Source organism: Nothobranchius furzeri, chromosome 2 (genome assembly GCF_043380555.1).
Source record: "Nothobranchius furzeri strain GRZ-AD chromosome 2, NfurGRZ-RIMD1, whole genome shotgun sequence".
In the NCBI taxonomy this organism is placed as follows: Eukaryota; Metazoa; Chordata; class Actinopteri; order Cyprinodontiformes; family Nothobranchiidae; genus Nothobranchius; species Nothobranchius furzeri.
Window position 1 is genome coordinate 16960445 of NC_091742.1, and position 27867 is coordinate 16988311.

Genomic DNA, 27867 nt, shown 5'->3' on the forward strand with positions numbered 1-27867 from the left:
TCGCCATGTATATTTTCACTCGAGAGGTTCTAACTTCCACACGCGAGTCCCGTTCGCACGCGCGATGTGGACCCGTGCACGCGTATTGGGTTTTGGCACCCATCTGACGCCATACACCTTGTCCAGTGGCTGTGTGACCATAAACGCCTCGTCCAGTGGCTGTGTGACCTTAAACGCCTCATCCTGTGGCTGTGTGACCTTGAAAGCCTTGATTCTCTGGTTCTGTCACCCTGAGCACATCGTTCCCTGGTTCTGTGGCTGTGTGAGCCTAAACGCCTCGTCCAGTGGCTGTGTGAGCCTGCTTTCAGGTACATGCCCTCCACCTAGAACCTTCTCTCATTTTTTATCTTCATTTGTTCTAAATTTTTCATCATTGGAATATTACATCTTTGTTGTCACTCTTTCAGTTGGGGTGTATTCATCCCATTTTAGAGGAGGAAAGGAGGAGGAGGAGGTGGAGGATGAAGATGAGCAGCAGATCTGGGGATGGTCTCGATTATCTACGCTCTGCTGCGCAGCACTGAAGTGGCTTTAAATCTGCTGATGAAAGCTGATAAAGATTCATCTTTCCCCTACTTGTGTTGGTCATGCTAGTCATTTGTACCACACACACACACACACACACACACACACACACTAACTGATGAAACCTATATTTCTGAGTAAAATCTCTCTGTTGATGGTGTCGTTAGAACCGAACCAGCCTGATAGTCCACAGCTCGGTGCCTCTTGAGTCTGATTAGCATGAATGAATGCATCCTCCCTGTGAACACATGATTTAATCTCTAATTCACACTAACTGGACAGCCATCGTCCGTCTCCCAGGGTTCGTGCTGCCTCACTCTGGGCTGCTCCAGGTCCCGTTCTGACCATCAGCACCTCCACATTAATGACACTCATATCTCAGGAACTGGAACTGTAATAGATGCATGTCTGCAGCAGCACAGCCAGCTGGGACCGGTCAGAGGCGTGAGACCCGTCAGAACCGCTGAGCTCCATGTTTGTTAAATGCTTCCCTGCTCAGAACCTCATCATCGGACCAGATGCTTTAAACAAGTAGCTGATAGGAAATTCTGACTGGCTGTTTCCAGCTGTGCTGAATTATTTGTGCAGCTGAACCTGATTCAGATCCTGATCAGTCCAGTTGGACAGGTTTGTTTATCAGGAGGTTCCTGAAGAAGTGAAATGACTCGAAGAGATCAGAACCATGGCCGTTTCCACCTGGCTTTCAGCCCAATAACTAGACCATCATCAGCGTAACTCTAGTCCATAACTAGAAGCTACCAGGTTCCACTGAACAGGGTTGGTGAGAATATTCCACAAGTGTTTCAGAGGAAAGTCAGACCTGGAAGAAAAACAGACCAGACCCCTCTTCAGGCTTCAGATCTGGTCCATAAAAAACCACAAACCATGTACTGCCCTAGAGGGGTCCAACTTTCTCTGAGTGGAACCTAGTCCAGAAAATGTGGACTTTGCATCTCATGAATACTAATGAGTAATCCTGTAGTTATGTCTGTTTGAAGCTGGAAGAACCAGAACCAGCTGCCTTCTTCAGGATCAGTGGAGTTGAGTGTTAAGCACCAGGACCAGAGTTCCCCTCAGCATAATTCAACTCAGTTCATTTCTAAAGAGCCAAATCAGGACCAGAGTCGTCTCAAGGACCTTCACACAGTAAACATCCCAACACAGGCCAGGGGCCTCATTCATCAAGCTTGCTTACGCACAAAAAGGGTCGGAAAACTGTGTAAGCAACTTTCCACGCACACTTTGGGATTTTTGAAAGAAACCTTAGCGGAAAAATGTGCGCAACTTTAAGTTGACTAAGGACCTGGCTTAAGCCTGATTTATGCTTCTGCGTCAGTGCGGAGACACGCAACGCCATTATCCGTCCTTGCGTAGGGCACGCAAGTACGTACGGAGTCGAGCCCACTTTTTTAAACATCCGTCGAACGAGACGGATTACGCAAGCTTGTGATTGGTCAGGACGCCGCTGTTGTTTACAGCGCCGCCATTGCAAAGAGAGCCGAGGAAAACTAGCGGTAGACACGGAGAAGTTTGAAGAATATCTCTCAAAAAAACTCTAAAAATATGAACGTTTCATCCTCCCGTGACTGGAGGAGTGAAAAGATGCGCAGCAAGCGTTTTATTTGTGGACGGAAATGACAGGAAACGTGGGTTTAGAGGTGGGGAGCGCATGAAGCGGTGGGAGAATGAGAGACAAATATGTCCGTGTTAAAAGTCTCTTATATACACAAAAAACACAATATAAACACACTGTCTTGGACCGATACATGACAGGATACCACAGAACAGCGCTACGCCCTCTGTTGTCCTGCCGGGCAATTGCTTTGCAACGCTCCCCAGGAGACGGAGAAGTAAAAGAGCAAAACGCTTCCGTCAATCCGTGCGTGTCTGTCCCTTGCGGAGCTGACGGAGAAGCATAAACCAGGCTTTACACACATGTTGGACATGGAGAGCACCTATAGTGCTGCTGCTGAGAAGATACAATTATGAAATCCTGCAGCATTGTCACTTGTACTGCTTCATTTTCACACAGGACAAGACCCCCCACACGCACACACTCGCACTCATACACACACACACACACACACACACACACACAGCCTGAAGCGCAGAATATCAGCAGGGGGACAGATTGAGACAGAATGACATGCGTCTCTGACAGTGTGTCCTGTCACTGTGACCCTAGTGATCATGTGCCCTGGCTACATGGACAAGGGAGATCTCTGTTTGGCTGACTGGTTAGTGCACGTGACTTTCACCCGGGAGTCTGGGGATCGAATCCTGATCGGATCATTTTTTATATCCGCCACAGATCTCTCTGAAGAACTCAGCATTGACGGCTTCAGCAACGCTGTGCCACTCTGTGGATTTTCTCTTATTTGTTTTGCAAAAGCACTTCCTTTCATTTCTCCACCTCACCCACAGGTACCTCAATTTCTGCTTGTGAAATCGCGCTTCCTTGATCTGCCTTAATCTACAGTCGCCATGTCATTGGCGGAGCGCACAGCCGGCTTATGTATATGCATGAGATCCACAAGGCACTTTGCATTGACCATTTATGGCAGTAAGTGGGCGTGGTGAGGGCGGGATGTGACTAAAAAGCAGCCGAGAACCTTTCTAGATAGTCTCGGATTTATGAAGCGGAGATTGCGTGCAGCTGTGCGTACTCCATGTTTGATAGATCACAAACCTACTTGCCGTAAGTACATATTTTTTGCTGAGCTTAAGTACGGTTTTAGTACGGATTTTACGCAATGTTTGATAAATGAGATCCCTGGTCATTAAGCCAATCAGTAACAAGTTTCCTGTATAAGGAACCCAGCAGGTTGCATTGAGTCACTGACTAGTGTCAGTCTTTACAGAAAGCCTCATACTAAGCAAGCATGCAGCGACAGCGAAGAGGAAAACTCCCTTTTAACAGGAAGAAACCTCCAGAGGATCTTGGCTCAGTATAAGCAGCCATCCACCATGACTCACTGGGGATGGAGAAGACAGAGCACACACGCACACACACACACACACCCCTAGTAATGTTTCTATGGTAACATTGTGATTTCTTAGTAAATATTCTATTTGGTGAGAGATCAACTTTATTGTATTTATCCTAGTGAATCTATAATTGGTTCAACAGGTAATAGCCCATAGGCAAGGCAGCTTTATTTCTATTGCACATGTCACACAGAGGCAGTTCAATGTGCTTTCCAATAGCAAGAACTTTAAAATCAACGTGACAGAAAATGCTATTTAAAAATGAAAAAGAAACAAAGTTAAAGGGTGAGCAGTTACAGCGCAGAAGGTGCAGCTTAAGAACATTTATTCAAAAGCTGATGAATGCATGAAGGTTTTCAATCTTGATTTAAAAGTTTCTAGAGCTGGGACACATCTGAGGTCATGAGGAAGCTGAATCCATCTGTGAGCAGCAAAGTAGCAAAAAGCAGCTTCACCCTGTTAGGTTCTGACCCGGTTCTACCAGCTAACTACTTCGAGGATCTCTGAGCCCTGCTTACCATAGATACCTGAAGGAGATCTGACATGTATTCTGGCCCCATGCCACTGAGTAATTTATAAACTAGTAGAAGTACTTTGAAATGGATTCTGTAGTTTACTGGTAACCAGTGTAGAGATCTAAGAACAGGAGTGATGTGTTCGGTTCTCTTGGTTCTTGTTAAGACTGTAGCAGTGCATTCTGAATAAGCTGCTGCTGCTTCACAGCTTGTGTGGGAAGACCAGTCAAAAGACCATTGCAATAGTCCAGCCTGCTGTAGATGAACACATGAATGAGTTTCTCTAGATCTTGTCTGGACATAAGACCTCTGACCCCCAAATTCCACTACCTCCGCTCCGCTCCGGTCCGCCCCCGCCTTCTGCAGCCGCTCGCTTCCGAACACAATTTTTACTGGTACCCGCTCTTCAACGGCTCCGCTCCGGTGCGGAGACCTGAGGGGGGCAAACAAGCATGCGCGGGATTTTCGAGATCTTGCGATACAGTCCGAGCAATAAACGCGGAAGTTATATCCAAACACCCGTTGTGTGGGAGAAGCATCGCAATGAACTGTTTAATCTGCCCATCATTTGTGTTGAGAGATCAGCAGAGTTTGGATCAACAAAGGGTGACTACTTTGATAGTGGAAACTGTATTTATGGCTTAATTTTGTGCATTTAAACTTCAGCCGCCATTGATAGTTGTTAAAAGTTGTTAAATCTGTGCATATGAAACAAAAAACGCCTTTTGTTTATCGATTTATTGTGAAAAACGGAAATTGTGCTCGCTCCTTTTCCTGTTGGGCCGTTGTGATTTCTGTCCATTTACTGCGGAGGTGCTCCGGCGTCCGGCGAAAATAGGATCGATTCTATTTTTGCCGGACGCCGGAACAGAGGGCGGCGCACTGCGCCGCACGGCCGCAGTAGTGGAATTGCTCTGATTGACTACAACGGGACCGATTTTGCTCCGGCGTTCATGTCGGAGCAGAGCGCAGCGGAGCGGAGGTAGTGGAATTTGGGGGTGAGTCGTGCTGTCTGATGCGGATGATAAAACGGTGATCTAGTTCTAGTCTTAAGCCGGGCGTACACTGTGCGACTTTTTCACTTTTTTGAGCCGATTTTCCAGTCGTGCGAGAAGCCACGACATCGGGGCGAGTTTTGCGCCGAGCGGTCGTGTAGTGTACAGGGGGTTACGAGAGGCGATTAACACCACGTGACCAGCCGCCGATCAGCAGTCGTGAGGTCGCAGGGACTTCTGGTGTGTTTAATATTTCGCTCGTCCCTCGTGAGGGTATTGCACTGTTGAAGCGCCGCTGCGAGCAGCTACGATCCAAAAAGTATCAGAACCGCTCACGGCGCATGCGCGCGCAATCCTGCATCAACGCCGGCCGGTCGCTCGCCATTTCCCTAATAACACACGCTGTTCGTTTTTGTTTCTACACGTTTTTTTTACTCACAAAGAATGTCAAGAAAGCGTGTTTGTCGTGTTCATGTCAAATTAAACTGATCACAAAACACAGATTCACTTTCTTTATTTCGTTTTCCTCATCCAATCCCCATAAATCCCTGTGTGTCCTCCTGCAGCACTCCCGAAGGACAACAGGCAAGACAAGAGAAAAAAGTCTGACGTGTTGAGTAAAAACTGCTATTTTTAGCTCATTTTTAGGGCCGACGTGTTGCTACCAGACGTACAGTGTGAGCAGTCAGGTGCATGCGAGAACTGGGTCGTGCAGTGTGAGCACACGACTCGTGAGATCTGCTCTGCGAGGAAGTCGTACAGTTTGAGCTGAAGCTGAACGCTGCGAGTGAAAAAGTCGCACAGTGTACACCCGGCTTTAATGTGACCAGTGAAGCTCAGGTCTGAATCAGTTATGACACCAACATTTCTAACCTGGGTCTTTGTCTTTATTCCTCTGGAGCCAAGCTGAGCAGTAACCTCCATCCTGTCCTCCCATCTCCAAAGACAAGAACTTCACTCTTGTCTTTGTTTTACTGGAGGACATTTGACTGCTTCGTCATTAACTTGCTCCAGGCACTAATAGAGTGAGTCTGAAGGACCACAGTCACTAGGTGATGGAGCTAGGTAGATGTGGGTGTCATCTGCATAACTGATAGGTCATGTTATTGTGTATGACCTGACCCAGGGGTGATACGGACCATATCTTTTAGCTGAATTCAGACATACAGCGGCTATTATTATTCAGACCCTCGTGAATTATATAGTGTCCCCGGTTGAAATTATGGTCTCTCTAACTGATGGTTCACAATCCTTTACTTGACCTTGCCTTGTGACCTCACCGTGAGAGCTATAAAGTGTACACAAAAATAAACACTCTTAGTATCTCAAACAACAAGTTGCCTTTAAAACCTTTCCTTATTCAATACATTTAAACGAATTATTTCCTTTAAGTTGTAACATCCTTTTGTTGGCATTTTCTACATAGATTACCCTTACATGTAAATTAAATTAAACCATTTTAACAATGCTTTTAAACCTCTTTGAAACATGAAATAAAATAAAGTAAATCATGTCCACTTGTCTGTGACCTTACATGACAAATAAAATAAAGCAGCTTATAAATCATTACCCTTTTAACATGCTTAATTTATCCGTGTTCTTTAGCACCTTCTAGTGGACAAAAGCAGAGTCCTTTTTACTCAGCAGAACACCTTACAACATAAATGTCCAAATATATACACATTTACAAATCAACATTCAAAGCCCACCTTGTTCCTCATCAACCAGCGGCTCAAACCTTCGCAGGTATTTAAGAAATAAACCTTATAAACCGTAATTTTCTTTAACACGGAGCACACCTTCCTTCTACCTCCATGGAGTTTTCCCGCTGCTGTGCGGTTTGCGACACTGATTTACAGCAGCTTGTTGCTTTGTTCTTTCAACAATAAAAGCCGTTCCTTCAAAATAAGAGCATCATCCGTGTTATACAGTAAAATAAGGAATAACACTTGTAACCCATAAAATGGAAATGAATGGAACATTAATATGGTCAGTTACAACTATATTTCTACAACCTTCTCCCTACTCCTGACTGCATCTCGAGCTCAGCCACCATGATCTTTGGGCTAATCTTTACCTCTCACACCAAGGCTCTTCTCACCCGGTAGCTCAGTTTGGCCGGACGGTCTGCTCCATGAAGGTAAAAGGCCTGTGTTTGATACAGCACCTTCTAGAGTCCTGGAACCCCCCAAGGCTCTTTACAACACAATCAGTCATTCACACCCTGGTGGGGGTGAGCTACAATGTAGCCACAGCTGTCCTGGGGCGCGCTGACAGAGGCGAGGCTGCTGTACTCAGGCGCCACCGGTCCCTCCGACCACCACCAGCAGGCAGGGGGGTTAAGTGTCTTGCCCAAGGTCACAACGACAGACTGAGCGGGGCTCCAACCTGCAACCTTCCGATTACGGGGCAAGCTCTTAACTCCTGTGCCACCGGTGATCCCAAACGTCTGCCATGGAGGCCACTGTGCTTTTAGGAACCTTACGTGCAGCAGAGATGCTGTAACCCTGAACAGATCTGTGCATTGTCACAAATCTGTCTCTGAGATCTTCACGCAGTTCCTTTGACCTCCTGATTCTCATCTGCTCTGAGTCGTTCATGATCAGCACAAGTTTTACTTCCTCAGTGGGGATCTGATGGTAAATTAACCAATATTCAGTTTAACCTGAGGTTAAAGATCATCTCAGAGTCTGAAGCTTGTTTGATCAGAACTATTTAATCCTGCAGATTCAGCTTCAGGCACCAGATTAGTTTTATTTGCTTATAATGTTTTTGCCTGCTCAGCAACACAGCATTATTAAAACAGAACAGAGTCAGGTCTTCAGATGCGTGTTTAGCTGTGGAACACAGAAGGCTCTGGTTCTGATCCAGTATCAGGACCTGGGTCGGCCCGTCTAGTCACCAGGTGATCTAAGCTTGGACCAGAGTTCATCGGAGGAAAGATTTAGATTCCTAAAGCGTTTGATGAAAGAAGAACACAGAGAAACATCAGAGGAATGTTTTGTGCAGTTTGCCTCATAAATCAGGTCGTTTCAACAGAAATGTTCTGACTGATGTTTTAACGGACTGCTGTTGGTCAGGCGAAGCTCGTGGCCGTTTAACGGTTCATCTGTTCGTCGGAGCAGACTGATGCATCTCCTCTCGTCACTAAATAAATCAACCTGAAGAAGGACTTTTGCCAGGGGAATGCTGAGGAGATGTGTCCCCATCAGCAGGAACATTGACAGGTGTCGGTGCAGCTCTGGGACTGGAGCAGCCTCTGAATATTCTCTCTTGGCTGTGGGTTGGTGGTCCTCAAGCATGCAGCTCAGCTCATTAAGGAAGGCCGTTTCATTTCTGTAAAACCACTAATGAGGGATGGAAGCGCTGACCATATTTCTGCCTCCCGAGGGGACAAACCTCCCTGAGCAGCACCACGTGAAAGTGAAGCAGGGACTCGTGAGGAGGGGTGGTCATTTAGGAAGGCTGGAAACTGAGCTCTAACTTCATCAGAGACCACTGAGTCCACTGATCTCAGGCTCACTGGGAGAGAGGTCCAGAGTCTGGGGGCTACAGCAGCAGATGATCTGTCAACTTTGACCTTTAGCCTGGTGCTGCACAACCAATAGGCTTTGGTCACTGGACCTCAGGGACCTGCTAGGGGTGTAGGGACTAAGAAGATCACCAATGTATGATGGTGCTTGTCCATGTAAGGCCCTATAGACCAGAACCAGGATCTTGAAATGAACCCTGAAGTTGACTGGCAGCCAATGAAGCTGGAGGAGAAGCGGGGTGATGTGGGTGTGTTTGGAGGACTTGGTCAGAAGCCGAGCACAGGCATTCTGAACCACCTGTAGACTGTTCAGGGAGGTTCTGCTCAGACACGTGAAAAGAGAGTTACAGTAGTCTAAGCGTGAGGAGATGAAGGTGTGGATAACTGTCTCAAGTTCCGAGCGGGACAGAATGGGACTCAGCTTAGCAACGTTCCTGAGATGGAAGAAGGAAGAGCGAACAAGAGAACTGACATAAGAATCCAGGGTGAGAGCTGGGTCAAAGGTCACACCAAGATTCCTGATGAAAGGTTTGGTGTGAGAAGCAAGCTGACCAAGAGAGTCTCTGACTTTAGGAACCAGCTTGTCTTGGGGTACAGATGAGGATCTCAGTTTGATCATCATTCAGCTGTAGAAAGCTCCCAGCCATCCAGGTTTTGATAGAGTCTAAGCAGGTGTGTAACAGCTGCAGCTTAGACATCTCATGGGGCTTAAAGGAGATGTACAGTTGGATGTCATCTGCATAAAGATGGTAGGAGATTCCTTTGAAGGAGCTCAGGATGTGCTGAAGAGGAAGCAGATAGAGGAGGAAGAGTAGAGGCCCCAGCACAGAACCTTGTGAGACACCATGGGTAAGAGGTGGTGGAGGACCTAAACTTGGAGACGGCCACAGAAAAGGAGCGCTCAGAGAGATAAGAGGAGAACCATTCCAGAGCAGTTCCTGATAGGCCTATCCAGTCTCTCAGCCTCTCCAGTAGCAGGTGATGGTCAACAGTGTCAAAGGCTGCAGTCAGGTCCAGCAGGACCAGAACAGAACAGTCCCCTGCATCACTGTGAGTCAGAAGGTCATTAGAGACCCTAAGAAGAGCTGTTTCAGTAGAATGAGCTCTACGAAAACCTGACTGGAAGCTATCATAGATGTTATGTTCATCAAGAGCAGCTGTGAGTTGTTTAGCCACAACCTTCTCCAAGATCTTGGAGATGAACGGAAGTTTAGAGATGGGTCTGAAGCTGCTATGGAGAGAGGCGTCAAGACTCGGTTTTTTAAGAAGCGGGTGGATTACAGCGTTCTTAAAGTAAGCAGGGACCTGACCAGAAACCAGAGAAGCATTAATTATAGAGAGCACGCTGGGACCGATGGACTGAAAAGCACTTTTAAACAAAGATGAGGGTAAGATGTGGAGGGGTCATGCAGAGGTCTTCATAGAGTTAACTAGTTTGGTTAACTCAGGCAAAGAAGCAGGAGCAAAGCTACCTAGGATGGCGGGCCTGGTTGGAGTCTCTCGATTTACCGGTCGATCTATGTTCCTACCCTCACCTATGGTCATGAGCTTTGGGTAGTGACCGAAAGAACGAGATCACGGATACAAGCGTCCGAAGTGAGTTTTCTCCGAAGAGTGGCTGGGCTCTCCCTTAGATATAGGGTGAGAAGGTCAGTCATCCGGGAGGGGCTCGAAGTAGACCCGCTGCTCCTCCACATCAAGAGGAGCCTTTTGAGGTGGCTCGGGCATCTGGTCAGGATGCCTCCTGGACGCCTCCTTGGTGAGGTTTTCTGGGCACGTCCAACCGGGAGGAGACCTAAAGGTAGACTCAGGACACTGTGGAGGGACTATGTCTCTCACCTGGCCAGGGAACGTCTTGGGATTTCCCCGGAGGAGCTGGCCCAAGTGGCTGGGGAGAGGGAAGTCTGGGCCTCTCACCTTAGGCTACTGCCCCCGCGACCCAACACCGGATAAGCGGATGAAAATGAATGAATGTATGTATGGATGTATGGATAGATGGATGGATGTCACCGGTGTGTGAGTGGGTGAGTGTAGTCTAAAGCATGACCCAAATGCGGCTCATTTATTATCGGTTAATCATCGTCAGACCTGGAGTGGCTTTAGCTCACAGGTGTGTTCAAGCTCACCTGGATCTTTGGGCAGAGTCTGGTCCAGTGGAGGATTAGAACAGAGTCAACCTTCCTCCCATCCCACTCCTCTTCCTGTGAGATGCTACGTGGTCCACCCCCTCCTGAGGCTTTGCCCCCTACAGACCGCTCGCGCCTCATCAGGCGTCTTCCTCGCCCGTTAGCGGTGGGAGGCCGATCGCTTCACCAGTGGGCGGTGTTGGTGGGGCTGGAACGCTCTGCTGGATTTTCAGCTCCCTGATTGGTTCTTGAGGAATAATTTGACGTTCAGGTTTTAGTTCTGTTCTAAAGAGTCAGAGTCTTTTTGATTCAACAGAACTTCTGACTAAAGGCTCAGAATTCCATGATGGAATCTGGATCCATACATGTCAGAGTTTACCTGTAAGGTGTAGACATGAGCTGTGAATATTTAATTATTCATTATTAATCATATATCCTTAAAAATGAACAGCTCTCATGCTTCCTGCTCCGATGGTGGCCGCATTAGCATCGGGATCATTGGAATGCCGGCGGTGGAAATGTTCCAAAACGCGTCGTCAGAGTCAGAACCACAGAGGTCAGAACCACAGAGAGTGGTCCTCGTTTTCCTCAGCAGCTCTACCCTAACATCACCATCATCATCATCATCATCATACACGGATGGGATGAGAGTCAGCTCCTCCAGGTATGAGGTTCTGGACCAGAAGATGTGGACTGTTCCCTCCAAGTTGTTAGAGATTCTCTGGGAGGAGTTCATTTTCCTGAGTGATGTAGGATAGAGGAGAGATGGACCTACAGATCAGGACCTGGTCTGATGAAGAAGGAGCTGGTCCTGGTCCATCTAAACCCTCATCTATGGTCCTTTCTGGACCAGAAGAACTAAACCCTGGATCCAAGAGTCTGAAAGGATTTTCCTCCGTAGGGTGGCAGAGATGAGGAGACGAGCTGCTGCTCCTCACCAGCAGCCAGCTGAGGTGGTTCTGATCAGGATCTTTCTGGAGGTTCTCTGGCTCTGGGAGGAGATCAGAACCAGACCTTCTATCAGGTGAGTCCCAGCTCCATCAGCTGGGAGAAAACATGCTGCTGTTTTACTCCTCTCAACCAGAACCAGCCGTCCAACGACACTCACACAGCTTCATGAGCAGGAAGTCACCAGGAGTCTACTGACACTTCATCAGTCTGGAGTATGTCCCTCTACTGCCCTCTGCTGGAGGCAGCAGCTCCAGGATCAGGGTTCTCCATCTGCTCCTCAACAAACGTACGTACGCGCGCGTGTGTGTGTGTGTGTGTGTGTGTGTGTGTGTGAGAGAGAGAGAGTGAGAGAGAGAGAGAGAGAGAGAGAGAGAGAGAGAGAGAGAGAGAGAGATCTTGTACATACTGAGGACCATTTTGACCATTTTACCTACAAATTGAGAACATTTTTTAGAAAGATACCAGAAGCTTGCTATAACAGTTAGAGGTCTGGTGTGAATCAAGTTTTAGTTAAGGTTAAGGTCAGGAATAGATCAGCGTTGGTTATGGTTAGGGTTGGTGTATGGGTTAGGCATGGTGAAATCACAACAATGAATGGAAGTCAATGGGTCCTCACTATGATAGAAAGACAGACGTGTGTACGTGTGAGTGTGAGAGAAAGTGTGTGTGTGTGTAATAACACACTTTAATGACTTCCAGCAGTGAAACAGTCTACTGATAATGAGAGGATGAATGTTTAAATATTAAGGTCAACATTAGGTCATTAAAGGTCTCCATGAGAGCTCAGATGTTCTTTAGGTTCTGGTTAACTCAGGAGCCATTGTTGCTGTTTCAGAAGAAGGAGTTTGATTTTATTTGTGTTAACAGAGAAACTTGACGTAATTAGTGACTGTACTCTGTTTCCCCCTGGTGGACATCCAGCATGTTGCATATTTCTTTCCTTAAACCAACATTCTTCATCTTCACAAATGAAACTTCTCTCCTCACAGCAGACCCAGGGTGTGGTGGAGTTGAAGCCTGTTGCTTCCTGTTCTGGTTCTGACTCATGTCCTGGAGGCAGAACCTCGACTGTGAGTTTTCACCAGTGGAACAACACATCTGCAGAGAACCTGGTTACAGTAACAACACGGCTCACTGAATGGATTTTATTTCTCTTCTTATCTTTTCCCATTCGTCGATAAATGATTAATGACCCACACTTGTATAGCGCCTCTCAGATTAAGGACTCCAAAGCGCTTTACACTACAGTGTATCATTCATCCATTCACACACACATTCACACACTGATGGTGATGAGCTACGATGTAGCCACAGCTGCCCTGGGGCGCACTGACAGAGGCGAGGCTAACTAAAGGGAATAACACTGTTGGTGTTCATTAAATTATTCTAATGCACTTTAACAGGTTGGTCAGACACTCCCCATCTAGGATTAGCCACTTAGACACTAGGATCGGCTCCGCCCCAGCACGGCCGCGTTCGGCCTTAGCAATGATGAAGCACATGGGTGGTCAGTGGCCTGTGATGTCAGACTGCCTTGGTCTGCGTGCGGGAAAATCCAAGGCTACCTAAATGAGGCCCCTCCCAGCCCGATCCAGGTGGAGTGGAGCCGATGCCGGCATGTAAGGGCCCTAACTGCAGAAGAAGATCTCCAGATAAAAGTTCTACAAAGCATCCTGTTGCTGGGGCTTTTGAGCACGGAAAGCTTTCACGTACTATTTAGAAATTCCAGAGGTGGAAAGAGTACTAAAATTTCCTACTTAAGTACGAGTACCAATACTTTGATAATGTTTTACTCAAGTACAAGTAAAAGTACTTGTCTAAATTTTTACTCAAGTTAAATTAAAAAGTATCATAAATAAAATGTACTCAAAGTTAAAGTTACTTAGTTACATTTTTGCCAGCGTAAGGATGGCTACGTCTAAGTAGCGCTAAGTTCACAACTCGCTAACGCCAGTTCACATTTCGCTCGTGTGTGCACGCACGCACACACACACACAGTTTGATGGAGGGATTTCTATCCAATCAGTGAGAACAGGACGTGCACATTGATTGGACGAGGTTTTTCTAGGATTGTAGGTTTTAAATGTGATTAAAATTGTTCTTTATTTTGAGAATTTTTTTAAATTTTTTTTAGATGCCATCAGTATGTGAGGTATCTCAATGTTTTCATGACAAACTCTAACATGAGACTGTGCTCTAACCTGTCACATAACAAGCCAAATGAAGTCAAACATTTCAGATGGACCGTATGACAGCTGCTAACGTTGGCCCTGCCCTACTTTACCTCTACTACAGTTCCTTTATCCATGTCCATCCTAGAGCTCCTCTCTGACCTTCATGCTTATTTAGAGCAGCTGATTTTTAAAGTTAGCAGAATTCATCCTTGGTAGTGGGTTCACTCACTCATTTAACCCTTCACTGAAATCAGTTTGTTCATTCCAGTCCTCCTAAATAATCCTCCAATCATCCAACTGGAATCCTTAAGGGTCCCGTAACGTCCATCCTGTCAGAATAGACCTTGGGAGCCCAAGTGTTACTAGAATTAATTCAATTCAAGTTTATTTATATAACGCCAAATCACGACAAGAGTCGTCTCAAGGCACTTCACATAATAAACATTCCAATTCAGGTCAGTTCATTAAGCCAATCAGAAATAATGTTTCCTATATAAGGAACCCAGCAAATTGCATCAAGTCACTGACTAGTGTCAGTGACTATACAGCAATCCTCATACTAAGCAAGCATATAGCGACAGTGGAGAGGAAAACTCCCTTTTAACAGGAAGAAACCTCCAGAGAATCCTGGCTCAGTATAAGCAGCCATCCACCATGACTCACTGGGGATCAAGAAGACAGAGCAGACACACACACACGCACACACAATAATGTGTCTATAGTTCTATTGTGATGTCTTAGTAAATATTCTATTTGGTGAGATAAACTTTATTGTATTTATCCTAGTGGATCTCTAATTAAATGGGTAAACTAGCAGTAACACGTCCAATGTCAAGGAAAGCAAAAAGTTATTATCAGGAGAGGGAGAATGTTTAAGTGGTTAGCAGCAGTGTGTTAGACGATGGCCCCCTCCATGAGGCCACCACAGCTCAGCAGAATGTCATTGTAGCTTCTTCTGGGGAGAAAAACACTTAGAGAGAAAATAAAGTTAACAGCTGAAATTGCAGAAAATAGTACAGTTAAAGAGCAGACTGTAGAAGAAAGCAGTAGAGTGTGAATAGTGGTCAGTGTATCCTCCAGCAGTCTAAGCCTATAGCAGCATGACTACAGAGATAACTCTGGATAATCTATCCTATTTAGATGGAGGCATGTTGGAGGCAGGGCAAGGGAGAGCCGTCTTTACCGACTGTACACTCCACCTCCCTGTAATCCCCCACTTGTCCAGATTTAGGCTAACATCAGATTTTAACCATAGGCCCTATCAAATGAAAATGTTTTAAGTCTATTCTTAAAAGTAGACAAAGTGTCTGCCTCACGGACTAAAGCTGGGAGCTGGTTCCACAGGAGAGGAGCCTGATAACTAAAAGATCTGCATCCCATCCTAATTTTAGATATTCTGGGAACCACCAGTAGACCTGCAGTCTGAGAGCGAAGTGCTCGGTTAGGAACTTATGGAACAATCAGATCACTGATGTATGATGGAGCTTGATTATTAAGAGCTTTATATGTGAGAAAAAGGATCTTAAAATCTATTCTGAATTCAACAGGTAGCCAATGTAGGGAAGCTAAGACAGGAGAGATATGATCTCTCTTTTTAATTCTCATCAGAACTCTAGCTGCAGCATTTTGGACAAGCTGAAGACTTTTAACTACATTCTGTGGACTTCCTGAGAGTAATGAATTACAGTAATCCAGTCTTGAGGTAATAAATGCATGAACTAGTTTTTCAGCATCACTCCTGGGAAGGATGCTTCTAATCTTAGCAATATTCCGAAGGTGGAAAAAGGAAATCCTACAAACTTGTGAAACCTGGGATTTGAATGACATGTCCTGGTCAAAGATAACACCAAGGTTTCTTACTTTGTTCTCGGAGATTAATGTAATGCCATTCAGGTCAGGCGATTGGCTAAGCAATTTCCTTTTCTGGATTTCTGGTCCAAAGATGAGAACTTCCGTCTTGTCTTGATTTAAAAGCAAAAAGTTTAGAGTCATCCAATTTTATATATATATATATATATATATATATATATATATATATATATATATATATATATATATATATATGTGTGTACATATATATATATTTATGTGTGTGTGTGTATATATATATACATACATACATACACACGTGTGTGCATGTATGTATGTGTGTGTATACAGTGGGGCAAAAAAGTATTTAGTCAGCCACCAATTGTGCAAGTTCTCCCACTTAAAATGATGACAGAGGTGAGTAATTTACATCATAGGTACACTTCAACTGTGGGAGACAGAATGTGAAAAAAAAAACCATGAATTCACATGGCAGGATTTTTAAAGAATTTATTTGTGAATCAGGGTGGAAAATAAGTATTTGGTCACTTCAAACAAGGAAAATCTCTGGCTCTCACAGACCTGTAACGTCTTCTTTAAGAAGCTTTTCTGTCCTCCACTCGTTACCTGTATTAATGGCACCTGTTTGAACTCATTATCTGTATAAAAGACACCTGTCCACAGCCTCAAACAGTCAGACTCCAAACTCCACTATGGCCAAGACCAAAGAGATTTTGAAGGACACCAGGAAAAGAATTGTAGACCTGCACCAGACTGGGAAGAGTGAATCTACAATAGGCAAGCAGCTTGGTGTGAAAAAAATCAACTGTGGGAGCAATTATCAGAAAATGGAAGACATACAAGACCACTGATAATCTCCCTCGATCTGGGGCTCCACGCAAGATCTCATCCCGTGGGGTCAAAATGATCATGAGAACAGTGAGCAAGAATCCCAGAACCACACGGGGGGACCTGGTGAATGACCTGCAGAGAGCTGGGACCACAGTAACAAAGGTCACCATCAGTAACACACTACAACGGCAGGGAATCAAATCCTGCAGTGCCAGACGTGTTCCGCTGCTGAAGCCAGTGCATGTCCAGGCCCGTCTGAAGTTTGCCAGAGAGCACATGGATGATACAGCAGAGGATTGGGAGAATGTCATGTGGTCAGATGAAACCAAAGTAGAACTTTTTGGTATAAACTCAACTCGTCGTGTTTGGAGGAAGAAGAATACTGAGTTGCATCCCAAGAACACCATACCTACTGTGAAGCATGGGGGTGGGAACATCATGCTTTGGGGCTGTTTTTCTGCTAAGGGGACAGGACGACTGATCCTTGTTAAGGACAGAATGAATGGGGCCATGTATCGTGAGATTCTGAGCCAAAACCTCCTTCCATCAGTGAGAGCTTTGAAGATGAAACGTGGCTGGGTCTTCCAACACGACAATGATCCCAAACACACCGCCCGGGCAACAAAGGAGTGGCTCCGTAAGAAGCATTTGAAAGTCCTGGAGTGGCCTAGCCAGTCTCCAGACATCAACCCCATAGAAAATCTGTGGAGGGAGTTGAAAGTCCGTGTTGCTCGGCGACAGCCCCAAAACATCACTGCTCTCGAGAAGATCTGCATGGAGGAATGGGCCAAAATACCAGCTACTGTGTGTGCAAACCTGGTAAAGACCTATAGTAATCGTTTGACCCCTGTTATTGCCAACAAAGGTTATGTTACAAAGTATTGAGTTGAATTTTTGTTATTGACCAAATACTTATTTTCCACCCTGATTTACAAATAAATTCTTTAAAAATCCTGTCATGTGAATTCATGGATTTTTTTTTCACATTCTGTCTCTCACAGTTGAAGTGTACCTATAATGAAAATTACTGACCTCTGTCATCATTTTAAGTGGGAGAACTTGCACAATCGGTGGCTGACTAAATACTTTTTTGCCCCACTGTATACACACACACACACACACACACACACATATATGTGTGTGTGTGTGTGTGTGTGTGTGTGTGTGTGTGTGTGTGTGTGTGTGTGTGTGTTACAGTACAGGCCAAAAGTTATTTTCATGACTTTTCAAAGGGGCCAACAAGAGATAAACACCTCTGGGAACTCCTTGAAGACTGGTGGAAAACATCTCAGATGACGTCATCTTGCAGCTCATCAACAGAAGACCGAGTGTGTGAAACAGTAATCAGAGCAAAGCATGGCTTTTAGAATAGAACAGAATATAAAACATGTTTTCAGTTTTTTCACCTGTTTTGGTTAAATTAAGAGAGGAACGAGGAGAATGCTGTTGGTTCTGGCTCTGATCCATCACTCCTTCAGGCAGCTGCTCCTTTTTGTTTTTATTCAGATCCTGACCTGTCAGAGCGCCTTCAGAGCTCAGGATCCTCCTGTGGGAGCTTGTGGGCCTGGCACACAGCCGGACCTGTTGTCACATGTCACAAACATCATCAGCAGAGTGACCCAGGAGCTGGAAGTGGATCCAAACCTGTTGAACGTAGTTTCTTTATCACGTTCCCTCTGCAGCCGGATTTCTGTGGGAACACAGGCTGCTGCGGTTTTCCAGCTCTGCAGGAATCTTTAGACCTGATTTCAGACGTTTCTCTGAAAATAGGAGAAAAAACCCAAACCGCTGCAGCTACAGCAGGAAGCTCCAGAATAAACACAAACCTGGTTTCTCTGCAGCTTCAAACAAGATTGACTCAAAAAGTTCCTCAACTCAGACGTTCTGGTGTTCGCTCCACAACTCCGAAGCTCTAATCTCAGATTATATTCCTCCAGTGGGGTGGCAGGAAGTTTTTGAGCCACGAGAAAAACCAGAACACCCGCCCCCCACCAGAGTCGGGAGGAGGAGGGTTCTGGTTCTGGTTCCATCAGTCCCACAGCGAAATGATGGACGCGAGGCGCCGCGGTCCCGTTCTCCTCGTGCTCCTGGTCTTGGTTCTGGTCGGACTTTGCGTGGCCCCCGTGGTCGCCTGGGATCTGGTTCTCCTGCACACCAACGACGTGCACGCGCGTGTGGAGGAGACGAGCAACATCTCCGGGAAGTGCGTCGGGAGCGGCGGCTGTTACGGCGGCGTTGGCCGGAGAGCCACGGTCATCAACCGGATCCGCCGAACCGAGCCCAACGTGCTGCTGCTGGACGCCGGGGACCAGTTTCAGGGCACGGTCTGGTTCAACTACTACAGGGGAGCCGAGGCGGCCCACTTCATGAACAAACTGGGTTACGACGCCATGGTAAGGACCAGAACCAGAACCGGTGACCCTGAAAGGTCTAGAACCAGGTTCTGCTGCTTTCTTCTCCAGCAACCAAAATGTTTCAAAAATCATTTAAATATGTTTTCATCCACATTATTATTATTATTATTATTACTATTATTATAATTGTTATTGTTATTACTGTTATTAATATGGTTGTTTTTATTATTATTAACAATTATTATTGTTATTGTTATCAATAATAACAACAATAATAAGGATTATTGTTATTAACAATATTGACCTTCCATAACCGAAGGGTTGCAGGTTCGAGTCCTGTTGTGCTGGGGGTGGTCGACTGGACCATCGGTGTGTGTTCTAGGGAAGTTGTGGCTAAGATGTAGCTCATCACCACCAGCATGTGAATGAATGATTGACTGGTTGTGTTGTAAAGCACCTTAGGGGGTCGCCGAACCCTGGAAGGTGCTACAGGTCATTTACCATTCTGTCTGCTCTTCAGGCTTTTGGGAACCATGAGTTTGATAACGGAGTGGATGGACTCCTGAGACCCTTCCTGGAGAAGATCAACTGCTCCATTGTCAGTGCCAACATCCGCCCGGACCAGACCCTGGCTTCCACCTTTGGACACACCTTCCTGCCCTATAAAATCTTCAGTGTTGGCGACCAGCGGGTGGGTGTGGTGGGGTACACCTCTCGGGAGACCGCGACCCTGTCTAAACCCGGTAAGAAGGTCCCAGCTGGTTCAGGTCCAAACCCTCCCAGATGTTTTCCTGCTTTATGAAGCCAGAAATGAACTCCTCCAGTGTGACCTCCTCTCCTTCCTGTCTGGGTCTGCTGCTGGATGGGAATTCTGAGGAGTTATCTAGTGGGTCAGCAGTTCTGGACTGGGTCAGGGGTCTTAGTCTGAACTTCTGGTTCTGGTCCAGAACAGATCCAGACCTCAGATCTGAACCAGAAACCATGAGGGAGGGTTGGTTCTGGTCCAGCTCAGGAAGAGTTGAACATTTCAGCAGCAGCTTCAGTGTGAGGGCGTTGACCCAGCTCACCCAGTAATCAGTCTGAACATAAACCAGTTCCCACTGGGATCTACAAACCTCCAGCAGAGGCAAACATGGAGGGTTCAGGGTTTAGTGGCTCCTTGTGCAGGTCTGAGTCTCACCTGTCTGTCCCCCATCAGGACCTCACCTGAAGTTTGAGGACGAGGTCGTTGCCCTGCAGCCACAGGTGGACAAACTCCAGACGCTCGGGGTCAACAAGGTCATTGCCCTGGGTCACTCAGGCTTCTCCGTGGATCAGCTGATTGCCAAGAAGGTCCGAGGGGTCGACGTGGTCATCGGAGGTCACACCAACACTTTCCTGTACACAGGTAGAGTCCAAATGTTCTGGTCCAGGTGGTCTGACCCAGTTGTTCTCCTGATCAGACAGAACTAAACATCTCAGTAAAACTTGTTCAGAACCTTTAGTCCAGTTCTGAACAACCAGGTTCTGCTCTCCAGGCTTGATCTAATCCCAGCATTCCCTTCTCACTGTCCCTGCTGATCCTGGCTGATTCCCAGCTGTTCCCAGTAGGAAGCAGATGTTAGCTCAGATTTTGGAACCAACAGGGAAGGATTTTATAAACACTTATAAATGTTTTCATAATCTGAGCCAGAGTTCTCTCTCCGTTAATCCAGTGTTTGAGTTCCTGGTGAGAATTTTCCTGAGCTGAGGGAATCGTCTGAGTCAGGAAGATTTAAATCTTCATCCTCCTCCTGCAGTAAACATGTTGTCAGCCACCTCGGCTTTCCATAAATACTTCTACATGCCCAGACAGTGGGTGGGAAAGGCAGGAAGTGTGTAGTTACGCTTACCGCAGACCACAGAGAAACGTTCCTGCTCCATGAGGATCCCACCCTGGCTCAGAGAAGACCTTCATTCCTTTGTATTCTTCAGACAAGAACCAGGTCCTCCTGAGTCAGCAAGGAGCTGATCGATGACGTCCTCAGTGGGTCATGTGGTTCTGAGACTTGGCCACTCTGATGTTGGTCTAAAGCAGGGTTTATCCTGGCTCAAACTGAGACAGAGGTGGTACCATCCTGACCATGCGCCAGCACATACGTACTCTGTGCATTCAACTGCCTCACTTTTTTAAAGGCTAAATTTTTTTTCGTTAAGTGTTCTAATCTAAGCTTCAGTGAGTCGTGGAGGATGGCTGCTTATACTGAGCCAGGATTCTCTGGAGGTTTCTTCCTGTTAAAAGGGAGTTTTCCTCTCCACTGTCGCTTTATGCTTGCTTTGTATGAGGATTGCTGTAAAGACTCTGACACTAGTCAGTGACTTGATGCAATTTGCTGGGTTCCTTATATAGGAAGCATTATTTCTGATTGGCTTAATGAACTGACCTGAATTGGAATGTTTATTATGTGAAGTGCCTTGAGACGACTCTTGTCGTGATTTGGCGCTATATAAATAAAATTGAATTGAATTGATTAATAGAATATTCCATTTGACAACGTGTCAAGTGAAACAAAACAGGTTTGCTGCTAAAAAGTATGAAATAAAACAACAAAATTATCAGGCTGAAATAACAGGCTCTTATTATGAAAGGCTCAATAATATGCATTAGACTGGTGTTTAGTTCCCTTTTTCCCATCTGATATTTATAGTTAAAATATTTTTAAATGTTTGACCTACATTTCAGTAACATTTTAGGTTTGTATTAATTACACTCATCTTAGTCAAAATAACACATAAATATATCCAGTAAATTATAATGCATTTCATTAACATGCATTTGTAATGGAAATGGTAACAACATTTAATATCTGCTGCTAACAGTGTAACGGTGGCATGTCTATTATGTACGGGTTAGCAATAATCCAGTTTAAATTATGTTCAAAGATAGAAGCGTTTGTGAATTATATGCTACAACGGCTTGCTGTACATCATGCTCCTGTGTGTGGAGCAGACTTGTAGCAGTAATGTGACTCGTGGATGCAGCAGTTCTGATTCTGCCGGATGCAGCAGGGACGAAATTTTGATTTCAGAAGTGGGGGGGACACAGCAGGCTTGTGCGGATTTGGGGTGGGGGGTGTTATGTAAAGACCCCTTGACACGTCACGTGCCCATCTCAATAATTTTTCCATCCTTATTGAAGTGCAGTTTTGGCTGTTGACAATGGATAGGCCATTGTATTTATTGTTTTGGGTCTTTTTTTATTGTTTTTGGTGCAACATTTTCTAACAGGGAGTGAGATTCCTTTTTTATTTAATTTTTGTTTGTTATTTTTATTCATTTAGAAGTTCTGGTTCTAGACATTTCAATGTTAAATGAAGGTTTCTTTGTTGCATTTTAAAGGGTGTACTTGCATTATTATGATATATTAACAGTGGTTATTTTGGTCTAGATAATGTTGACAATATCGTTTATCATCAACAATTTGTTGGACAAAATATCGTCCAGCAAAATTTGTTACTTTCCCAGGCCTAGTCAAAAGTATAAAAATTATTTATACATAAACGGTCCTCCTGAGATCTGGCCGTTTGTTCATTTGCTGTGTTAGAGGACATGCTGAACTAATGTTTTACACATGATCATCACCCTAACATTTGAGTGTATGAAAACATATTAAATATGTTTTTCCCTTAAAAGTGTTTAAACAGTTGTTGCATTTCAACACACAAAAAAATGGAAAAAATAAGATAAATCTAATGAAAAGTGTACATCTTTGACATTAAGCTTAAAAAAATCTGTTGACGATGATGATACTGTTCATTTTTCAGAGCTTTTTAATGTGAACATATACATTGCAATAGATAAGTTTACAATAAAGTTAAATGATTAAAGTTTTGAAGTTACACTTCTACTACTACTAGTAATAATAATTATGATGATAATAGTAATAAAAAAATAATAATTATAATAATACGAATAAATTGTGTCTGAGGAGTCAGTTATGTGGAGGAGATGAGTTTGTAAAAGTTAGTTTTGAGTATGTTTGTGAAGGAGGAGGTGAGTCTGAGCTTAATGCAGGGGTGTCACATGTTCCAACTTACATTTTGACTTTGAAAGAAGTCTCTTATATCCACTTTTCGTTTTCTTGACATGCTGCCTCCTGGCTGTGCCTAACTACCAAAGACTCACAAATGAACACTTATTCAAATGTTGTGTAATGGAAGCTGAGCTGAGCTCTGATATTACACAGCGTCTAGTTGACGATGTGATTCAGTACCGGTGTTCCCTAGCGGCTCCAAACTAGCAAAACAATGTGAGCACGTTCTGACTGTTTACAACTTGAGTGACAGCAGCAACAGCCAATAATACGTTAGCAAGTATCAGCAGAGCCAATAGATTAGCTTTTGGGCGGGTCTAATAGGAAACCGGTTTCCGTTTCGGTCCTAGTGCTCAACGAAATCCATTTAATGGAGCGTAACATTGTTTTTGGACGGAAAAAAGTGTAGGGGACCAAAACTGCCTTTTGAAAAAGTGGGGGGGACATGTCCCACCCGTCCCCCCCCAAAATTACGTCCCAGGGATGCAGAATAAGCGGGATGATGGGGACTTTTCATCCGCTTGTAGAGTTTAGTCTTTCTTAGCTTTACGATCATCATATATTTTTCTGTGCGCCACTTGATTATGAGACTGCTACCCGTTAGCTTTAGCATTAGCCAATCTGGGTGTAGCTGCTCTTTCGATCCCAAACTTTGGACCGTTTCTGCCTTTGCTGGTTCCTTTATTTTCCTCCACTGCATCCAGATGACCACACTGTGCACCAGTAAAAAGCAATTTTCTTACACGTAACTTACTTTTGTTCAATAAAGTTCTGGGGAAAATAGTACAGTAATTCAAAGATGTTGCACCAGTGCTACGTTTAAAAATAGACAGACACGCACAGACAGTTTTTTTTGTCGCACTGTACAGCCCTGCTCTGATATGGAAGAGTCTGGGGGAAAATCAGGACGTCAATAGCACCAACCATAGATATGTACCAACTAGCGAGAAAAGCTATTTTTGATCTTTTTTTTCCACAGCGCTTTTAGCGCTTTTCGGTGCACTGCAACTGATACAGCGCCCTAGTGGTGCAACGCTGCAACTGCAGTTAAAATCACATCCATATAGCTGGGGGCAGAATGAAATCAGAGTGGGGCGGCACAACATTAGCTGGAGGCAGCCGCCACGCACATTTGAATGCAGGAAAAACCCTGGTCTAAAGTCTGATGAAATGAGCTGTTACCAAGCAACAGGCTCGGTTCTGATCCAGTTGGGCTGAGCTGAACATCTGGGACCTGTTACCGACCCGGTCCAGATGTTCTGTGGTCCGGGACTGGTGGCGTCACTGCCCGGCAGCCTCGCCTCTGCCCCTGCGCCCCAGGGCAGTTGTGGCTACATGGTAGCTCATCATCAGCGTGTGAATGGATGAATGAATTGCTGTAGTGTAAAGTGCTTTGGGCTCCTCTGACTCTGAAGGTGCGCCTCAATTATCAGAGTTTTTTTTAAACTGATCTGACTTTCTTCTGTGGGAATCATTGGTTTTCCAGGACGTGCTCCCTCCAACGAGTTCCCAGAAGGTCCATACCCGTTCATGGTGACGTCGGAGGATGGGCGGGAGGTTCCAGTGGTGCAGGCCTACGCCTTTGGGAAGTATCTGGGTCATCTAAAGGTCACCTTTGATGAAGAAGGCAACGTGGTGAAGTCCTCAGGGAACCCCATCCTGCTGGACAGCAGCATCCCGCCCGGTACCAGTTCTGTTCAGTGTTCCTTCAGACGGCTAAAGCCTGAGTCATGCTTCTCCGTCAGCTCCAATAGGGAGAGACACGCACGGACGGAGACGTTTTGCCCTCATACTTCTCCGTCTCCTGGAGAGTGTTGCAAAGCAATTCCCCGCCAGGACACCAGAGGGCGTAGCGCTGTTCTGTGGTATCCTGTCATGTATCGGTCCAAGATCGCGTGTTTATATTATGTTTTTTTGTATATAAGAGATGTTTTAACACAGACAAATTTGTCTCTCATCCTCCTCCACCTCTTCCTGTGCTCCCCACCTCTAAACCCACATTTCCTGTCATTTCCGTCCACAAATAAAATGCTTGCTGCGTATCTTTTCACTCCTCCAGTCACGGGCAATTAAACGTTCATATTTTTAGAGTTTTTTCGCGAGGTATTCTGCAAGCTTCTCCGTGTCTGCCGCTAGTTATCCTCGGCTCTCTTTATGATTTTGAAGGCGCAATGGCGGCGGTGTAGACGACAGCTGTGCCCTGACCAATCACAAGCTCGCGTTCTCCGTCTCGACGGACGGATGTTTAGAAAAGAGAGCTCGACTCCGTCCGTCCTTGCGAGGCTCTCCAGCAGGCCCGCAAGGACAGATAATGGCGTTGTGTGTCTCCGCACTGACTCACACGCAGAAGCATGACTCAGGCTTAAGAGTCCCGGTTTACATCACTGTGTGATGTCATGCCGTATTTTCATTTGGCCACGCCCCCTGCTACGGCGGTTTTTTTAGCAGAAGAAATGGTAACGTTTGTGTTTTTCTGTTTCTTTCTTCTGAGGTTTAGAGGTTAAAACAAACTCCTAACTGCAGCATCATCCGCTCAGGAAGTTTCAGAACCGGGCCTGAAACTTCTCCTTTCCCTGATGGAAATGAGGACAGGAAGGAGCGTCCTGTCAGATAACCTCGGACTTCCTCTGCACTAGAGCAGTTTATCCCAGAACCAGCTGAGACGGGCTGCTGGTTCCAGTCCGTGGCTCATCTCTCGAGTCAGAATGTGTTCTGGTACCAGAACAGCTCTAACCCTGAACTCTGTTTTTGTCAGATCCAAAGGTTCTGGCTGATGTGGACAGCTGGAAGAAGAGTTTGTCCAACTACTCGTCCCAGGTGGTGGGACACACGCTGGTGTTCCTGAACGGCTCCAACTTTGCGTGTCGCTCTCAGGAGTGCAACCTGGGAAACCTGATCTGTGACGCCATGGTGAGGGTTTTATTCCCGGGTCCAAACGGACCAACCCGAGTTCTGATTAAATGTGGGCTTGGATTGAAAATCTCATCTGTGTTCTCAGATTTAATTACACCAAATTAGGATGAAAGATATTTGTGCTGGTTAAAGAAAAAGTCTGTTCGTTCGTTCGTTCATTCATTCATCCTGACCGTCTGAGACATGCAGCCTAGAACCTGACTGGAGGCCTCTCTCTCTCCAGCTGGATAACTTCATCAGGTTCTCCGACGGAGACCAGTGGAACCATGTGAGCGCTTGCATCATGAACGGAGGCGGAATTCGGAGCTCCATCAATGAACGCACCAGCAATGGTACTGGTTCTGGTCTAGATGGAGACATCTCAGACCCGACCCAGTGGTGAGGAGGTTCTTGTGTTTGTCTGCAGGTTCCATCACGATGGAGGACCTGCTAGCTGTTCTGCCATTCGGAGGAACCTTTGATTTGGTCCACCTGAAAGGGTCCACCCTGAAGAAAGCCTTCGAGCACTCGGTGAAACGGCACGGCAGTCGATCTGGAGAGTTCCTGCAGGTTGCAGGTATCTGTATGGGTCCAACCCGATGGTACCACAGCAGAACCCTGAGTCAGAGATTTAGGATGGCTCCATGAAGAGGAGCTTACCGGAGAAGTTTGTTTGTTCTTTGCGACGGATCAGAACCTCAAATCCGTTCTTCAGTTAGACCTCCAGCACCGATGGGAGAAGGAGGCCAAGAATCCAACAGAACTGACGTTAGAAACTCTTGTTCTGACCCAGAAGTCCTGGTTCACATTGGTTAGCTATCAGACTTCCTCTGTTCCCGCTGGTTTAACGAGGGTCTGGTAGGAACCAGAATCCGGACCAGGATCTGGGATCACGTTAGGACTTGGGGCTCAGTTACAGTACTAGAAGCGGTCTAGAGATGGAACAGGTTTGGACCAGATCTGGACCTATGATGGAGTTTAGAGACCTGGATGGTTTCAGTCCATGTTTGATGCGTGCATCATTCCTACCTGGCAGTTTTCCTAGAAGTGAGCAATTAGTTGGGACAGGAGGATGCGGACAGACTGGTGGGAGCGTTTATGGGGCTGAACATCACAAAGCTGCTGCTTAGTTCCAACAGAATCAGATGAATGAGGTTCTGACTCTCTCCAGGAGAACCAGACTGATGGTTCTGTGTCCTCCGACAGGATTCCGTGTGGAGTATGACCTTTCCAGACTCCCAGGACACCGAGTGAAGACCCTGAGCATCTTGTGCACCAAGTGCCGTGTTCCCCAGTACGAAGCAGTGAGAGACGAGATGGTCTACAAGGTGGTGATGCCATCCTACCTGGTGGATGGAGGGGACAACTTCCACATGATCAAAGAGGAGCAGCAGAAACACGACAGTGGTAAGACTTCCTGGTGAGAAGACGTCAGGAACGTTCCAGACCCGTTTACTGATTCTGGTTCTGTTCAATTTCAGGAGATTTGGACATTTCTGTTGTGTCCAACTACATCGCTCAGAGACAGAAAGTCTATCCTTCTGTTGAGGGACGCATCAGGTTCTACAGCTCAGCCTCTGGACTGGAGGGACCCGGTTCTTCACTGGTTCTCCTGGGTCTGCTGTGGCTGATCTGGAGTCAGTAACTTTACTCTGAACACAGGAAAGTATTTTAACAATTTTATGAAGGGAACCAGAACATTCACAGATCACAGAGCAGCATAAACAGACTGGACAAACCCGCTCAGACCTCTGTGAACTTTGACACTGCAGTTCCTCTACAGCCCACCAGGTGGGGGTGTACCACTGAAGGTGCCAACAAGTGGCTTTAATTATTTGAGTTTGAGCTTCTACAGATTAAAGTGTTTCAAATGTTCACGTAAGCAAATCAGATCCACTTCCTGTTTAGGATCTACTTTTTATTTAGATCCACTTCCTGTTTAGGATCTACTTCATATTTAGATCCACTTTTGTATTTAGACCCGCTTCCTGATTAGCATCCACTTCCTGTTTAGGATCTCCGTCCTATTTAGATCCACTTCCTGTTTAGATCTACCTCCTGGGTGTTTCTCAATGCCAAGGAACCTTGCCTTGATGTCTTGGC

General features: G+C 45.8%; 1 protein-coding gene across 1 annotated transcript; it reads left to right on the forward strand.

Annotated features, from left to right (window-relative positions):
- The first annotated feature begins 18297 nt into the window (after positions 1–18297).
- On the forward strand, positions 18298–27639 carry nt5e (5'-nucleotidase, ecto (CD73)). Its single transcript, XM_070544572.1, has 9 exons — positions 18298–18860; positions 19342–19564; positions 20020–20208; positions 24359–24556; positions 25628–25782; positions 26009–26117; positions 26192–26341; positions 26971–27171; positions 27246–27639. The coding sequence occupies exons 1-9, from the start codon at positions 18513–18515 to the stop codon at positions 27407–27409; spliced, it is 1737 nt and encodes a 578-aa protein (XP_070400673.1). The 5' UTR covers positions 18298–18512; the 3' UTR covers positions 27410–27639.
- Positions 27640–27867: the final 228 nt, after the last annotated feature.